The sequence below is a fragment of the Microtus ochrogaster genome, chromosome 10, assembly GCF_000317375.1.
Source record: "Microtus ochrogaster isolate Prairie Vole_2 chromosome 10, MicOch1.0, whole genome shotgun sequence".
In the NCBI taxonomy this organism is placed as follows: domain Eukaryota; kingdom Metazoa; phylum Chordata; class Mammalia; order Rodentia; family Cricetidae; genus Microtus; species Microtus ochrogaster.
The window spans coordinates 67512676-67518873 of record NC_022016.1 but is presented as its reverse complement, the minus strand read 5'-3'; the positions used below and the strand labels follow the sequence as shown (position 1 = coordinate 67518873).

At 36.5% G+C, this 6198-nt stretch overlaps 1 protein-coding gene across 3 annotated transcripts in view; it reads right to left on the bottom strand.

Annotated features, from left to right (window-relative positions):
• Efcab7 (EF-hand calcium binding domain 7) overlaps nucleotides 1-6198 on the bottom strand; it is a 53462-nt gene that overhangs the window by 25918 nt on the left and 21346 nt on the right. For all 3 annotated transcript variants that reach the window (XM_005353456.1, XM_013348504.1, XM_026782242.1), the window contains one exon: nucleotides 2424-2533. In XM_005353456.1, coding sequence (XP_005353513.1) covers nucleotides 2424-2533 — 110 coding nt within the window. The remainder of the gene's footprint in view (nucleotides 1-2423; nucleotides 2534-6198) is intronic.

Below are 6198 nucleotides of genomic sequence, written 5' to 3'. Positions count from 1 at the left end.
CCTCTCCAGCAAAGGCTATCATTGGTGTTTTTTATTTTAGCCATTCTGACAGGTGTAAGATGGTATCTTAAATTGTCTTGATTTGCATAAGCTTCTTAAAGAGAAGTAGTAAAGATCTCCTACTACTGTGATTGAAATATGAATATATGATTTGTAAATAACATTTAGATGGCACCAAAGAAACTTAAATATACTTTTAAGTTTACCTTTTACATGAGTTAAACATATGTCTGAAAGCTGAATTATATATTACAATATTATTCTCTATTCTGCTGTTTGTTTGTTGTTCTGTTTTGTTTTTTGAGCCAGGAACTCATGGGTTTGTTGTTGTTTTTTCAGACAGTCTCACTGTAGAGTTCATGTTGGCCTTGAACATGTTATAAAGCTCAGTCTGGCATTAAATTTGTAGACCTCCTGCCTCTGACACCTCAATGCTGGTATCTCAGAAAAATCATACCATACATCTTTGCTTCTGTAAGTTTCTCTCTCTCTCTCTCTCTCTCTCTCTCTCTCTCTCTCTCTCTCTCTGTGTGTGTGTGTGTGTGTGTGTGTGAGTGAGTGAGTGAGAAGAGTATTGATTTGATCTTTGTGGATCTTCCATATATATTATTCTGTCAATATATATATATACATATATACATATATATATGTATATATATATATATATACTTTTAGGTGGGTTGCTTAGATCGCTAGGTGACACGGGCTATAAAACAAGATGTAGAGTCCTAAGTAGACCTGCTTGCCTGAAACTGTTTCCTAACAAATGCTGAATATCAAAACATTTGTATAAAAACATTTTATTTGCTTACTCAATATGGAAAGCAACTGGTATCCCACTATATACCTCCTAGGAGCTTTTGGAGCCTAAACATTTTTTATAAAACACCAGGACCATCTTTTGACTACCCTAACTGTACATATTCAGTCGTTATGTATGACAGCTAAGTACAGTTACTTGTGCTACAGTACAGACTAGTTCCCAAATTGCATCAGGTATTGTGCTCAAAGTCTTTCCAAAACCTATTTTAGGTCATCCTGGAGGGTAATAAACAAAATAAGTTGATCACTGAGTTCTAGATTCTTTCTGCCTGATTATCCAAGGACTATAATTACCCCGCGGTTATCACCAAACTCTATTTGGGAAGAAGAAATAATTCAGTGTGACTGAGGATCACTGTGAAGGCTAATATACCAAATCCATGCTTTGGAAATAATATTTGTTTAGACTAACCATACACAGGCTGACATGTAGAGTTCAAAAATATCTTGCTACTTCCTAGTGGATGTCATCCCATGAACTTCCTTTATTCCCCATATATAACTGTGAAGGGCCACTATAGATGGCAACTAGGAAGTTCTTCATGGTACCAAACTCTTCTTAAAGAAAATAATTGTGAAGCTAAAACTACTAGTAAAAATCCTTTGTAAATATGACATATACAGATAAACAGAAGCCTATAAAGACACCCACAGAAACTCAGTTTAAACATAGCCTTGCTATGACTGACTGTTTTTACACATGCAATCTCATAAGAAAGTCATTTCATCCAAAACCAAATGGGAAAAGCTATTGTTTCTGACATTGCTTTATCTTTAACTTCACCTCATAGTCAGCTATGAAGAAGAGCTCAGTAAAAATGGTAACTTCTGCCATTTTATGTGGTTCTGGCCGGTAATACCCTTGTCTGTTAGGAGGCCTCCAAAAAAAGACTTCTATATAACATCCCATAGGAAAATACTTGTCTGTCATTGAGCCAATATAAAGATTAAATATGATATTGCAGTAAGTTCTTCAATAGTATTATTTCTGCTGCTGTGAAGTAGATTGTATTTTGTAGTCCTCATAAAATAAATAGGCACATGTATGTATCTGCTCACATATTTAGCCTCTGAGTAGATACATAATTAGAAAGGACCAGAACAAGCTCAGAGGCAACATATAAAAACATTCAAAAGCATTTCTTTCCATCATACTATTTCTGAACCCTACAATATGAGTCAACCCTGAGGATAATAATTTGGGAGAGTTCCTGCTCTGCAGTCGTAGCACAAGTAAGACAGACATCAGAAACAAACTTTGCTGTAGCTGGGGTAGTGTATCTGGAGGGTAGGAAGAATCTAATAACATCACTCTCTTTATTGAAAGCAACAACAAAAAATATTTTCATGAGATACATCAGGGCACATAGTTATGGAGCCAAGGCTATCAATCATCAATCCCTAAAAAAAAAAAAAAATCTTAGAATATAAGAAAAAGTTCTTCACAATTAATAAAAACATATGTAATAGCATAATGATTAGGTACCACCTATACCTTCATTAGAATAGAGAACATCTGAGTTTAAAATACTGGTGAAAAGCTATTATTTCCCTCAACATGACTTCATATTACATTCTTAAACATTAAAAAATATGTATACTTCTCTATTTCGTAGTTCAGTAAAACACATGAGCTGTGGCTCTGCTTGCTCCTCACTTTCTTTGAGAATATATAAGGCCGTATCAACAGATAACCAGGGGGGACGTTTTCCTAGAAAGACAACAACAACAGCATCACCAACAAAACCCACCTCAGAGCAGCCAATCACTGTAGATTCTTTTAAGTTCTTTATCCAGTAGATTTTGAAAAAGAAATACACATGCTATTTTTACATACAAATATCTTAATATCTATAATATGCCACTACTATATTTAATTTTATGAAAAACAGTATCTCTGTACTCAGTTTCTAAAAGGCCTCAAGTTTCTTGAAATCATCAAAAAGCTGTGTTTCAATGGCAGGACATGAACCTATGCACTTGCCTTGCATGCATGAGGACCTGGGTTTGATGGCCAATGTGCTCATCCTAACTAAAACCAAACAAAGAACAATGAAAAACAACAGCTGAGGTGCAAGACAAGCAAGTCAAGATCTAAGTGAGAGCAGAACTTTCCAGGAAAAGTTGGGATCCAGTACTGATACTTCCTGGGAGAAACCATCTATACTCTTAGACAGTCATGTTATCTACATGCTTAGGTAGATATCTACATGCTTATCTCAGGTCACACACTGTCCCTACTTAAAATGCTCTGCTGAAGGGCTAGAGAGATGGCTCAGAGGTTAAGAGCACTGGCTGCTCTTCCAAAGGTCCTGAGTTCAATTCCTGGCAACCACATGGTGGCTCACAACCATCCGTAATGACGACTGGTGCCCTCTTCTGGCCTGCAGGCATACACACAGACAGAATATTGTATACATTATAAATAAATAAATATTTTTAAAAAAATCCTCTGCTGAGATAAAGCTCAAAGTATATTGCTTTGCCAATAAGAAAAAGCAGATGAACTACAAGATGTTATCAGAACTGAGGCCATGTCATAATTAAGGAGACTGAAAGGCACTTTCCCAAGGTGGGATAGGAAACTGAAAGCCCTGGCTTTTCTGTGGTAGAGCACAGAAGGCGGTATGTTAGGAAAGAAAAATGGTAGAAGAATAAAGTGAGAGGACTTTCCAAAAGCAAGGAAGACGCATATCCAAGACTCTGAGAACCCCAGACAGCAAATGTCTAACAGTACATTGACCATAATAACAGAATCAATAGTAAAGCTCAGATACATATTCAAACTGCTTAAAAAAATAACAAAAAAAAACCCTTTCCTCCCCAAACTTCTTTTCTCTTAGTAAAAAAAGTTTCATTATAGGAAATATCTCTTGCAGTTTATACTTTTGTTCCTTTGCTCTTCATTCATTCCCTACCAACTTCTCCTTGCTTACTCATTCCAGACAGACTAGCTTCCAGCCCAAGACTGATTTATTCTGTGTGTATGTATGTCTGCTTGCATGAGTTTATATGTACCATATGTGTGAAGGAGCCTTTAGAGGCCAGAAGAGGGTTTTGGATCTCTTGAAACTGAATTTACAGATTGTTGTGATCTACCATTTGGATGCTGGGAACTGAATCCTGGTCCTCTGCAAGAGGCCATTTCTCTAGCCCCACAGCTCCTGTTCTGCACCATCACATTCTACACCAAAGTCCCTTACTTAGCAAGTTATCTGGAATGTTCTGCCACCTCCACTGCTCTTCATTTATTCTTCTATAGCAACAATGCTTTCGCATTTGCCTCCTGTGAGAGAGCATCACAAAACAGCTGCCCTCTCTGGATGCACAGACCTTTATGATACAATTACACAGCTTCGCCATCAAGAGATGAAGTTTCTCTTGCAGTCTTATTGATTTGGACTTTGTGACTTATGAATAACAGAATGGAACAGAAGTTAACACTTTGTCTGTTCTGAGACCACCATGCTGGAAATGTTCCTGTTCTTTTGTTTTTGTTTTTTGTTGGTTTTTTTCCTCCCTCAGATTCCTGTCACAATATAAGAAAGTACATGCTGGCTTACTGGAAGATGAAAGATCCTCAGGGTAGTCAAGCTGTCCTAGATGGAACCACACACATAGGAGAACGCAGCCAGCACTGTAAATCCGGCCATTAGCTAACCTGTCACTGCAAGTGTGACTGAACCCTGCACAGAAAAGCCATGCTAGGCTCAGACTAAAAGGTCTCATGAATCAACAAATCCTTAATTGTATTAAGTCACTGAAATTTTGGGCATTTTGATTTATAGCAGTTGGTAACTGACATACTTTATAAAACATTATTTGGGGGCTAGAGATGGCTCAGAGGTTAAGAGCACTGGCTGCTCTTCCACAGGTCCTGAGTTCAATTCCCAGCAACCACATGGTGGCTCACAACCATCTATAATGAGATCTGGTGCCCTCTTCTGGCCTGCAGGAATACATGCAGACAGAACACTGTATATATAATAAATAAATAAAAATCTTTAAAAAATTAAAACATTATTTGTTGATTGTCTTTGGTCATATATGAATCTTATACTAAAATGGCTCGATTTTAATGGCAGTCTCCGTTTCTCAAAACCAGTCTTTCTATACTTTTCATTTTCTCTTCAGTTTTCCTCTTTTATTTGTCACATGTATGTAATTGGGAGAGAGAGCCAGTAACTGACTCATACTGTAGACTAGACTGGCTTTGAACTTGGGGCAATTCTCTAGTTTCAGCCTCCTGAGTATTGGGATTATAGGCATGTACTGCCACAATCCCTGCCTTTTTTTAAAAAAAAAGATAAAGTCTAAATATGTATCTCAGGATGACCTGGAACTCATCCTCCTGCCTCAGTATCCTCAGTGCTGAGATTATAAGTGAGTTCCACTATGTCAGCCAGTTCCTTTACTATTTATTCTTTATTGTTTCTTTCACTAAAATTTAAGTCCTTGAGAGTAGATGCTTTGGTTTTTATGTACTTAATATATCCTGAACATCTAAACTGAGGTTTAATATATAAGAACCTCAAAAAATATTTGATGAATTAATTAATGAAGGAAATCTCATGAGAATAGAGAACTAACACTGAACTGACATGGCTATCTTAAGTCACTCTGTAACTGATGTTGTCATTATTATTTAAACATATGAACTCCTGGGCTGCCTCAGCTGTTAAGAGCACATGCTGCTCATGCAGAGGACCCCAATTCAATGAGGTGGGGGATTTAATCCATTACCAAACATTGTAGCTATCCGATAATATCTAAAACAAAACTTCTAAATTATCTATTTTAGGGGTATGAGATAATCTTCATGAAAGAATATGTTTGTTTATAAACAGAAGTGATGCATGATTTAGAACAATCATTAAAAAATATCCAAGGGGATCTAAAGACAATTCTTATTGATTAAAATGACAAAATAGCTGGGGTTATAGTTTGTAGTAGATCATTTGGCTATTATGCATGAGGTCAAGGTTTCAATTCTCAAAAATGACCATTTCAAACAGTACATAATTATGAATTTTACATACAAATATTATTGTGAACAAAAAGATTATTAATAAATACCTCCTCTGGTACAGACATAGACATTGAAGATATTAAAAATACTTGCAGTTTCATACCCCAAATTATGCTTCTATAGAATTTCTGTTAGACATACTAATTTTAAATGGAAAATTATAAATGAAAAAGCTATGATTAATTAACAAAAGGCCTGGCATGGTCGCACAAACCTTTAATCCCAGCACTTGGGAGGCAGAGGCAGACAAATCTCTGTGAGTTTGAAGTCACCTTGCTCTACATAGTGAGTTCTAGGACAGCCAGGGCTACAGAGCAAGACCCTGTTTCAAAAAGAAAGAAAGAAAG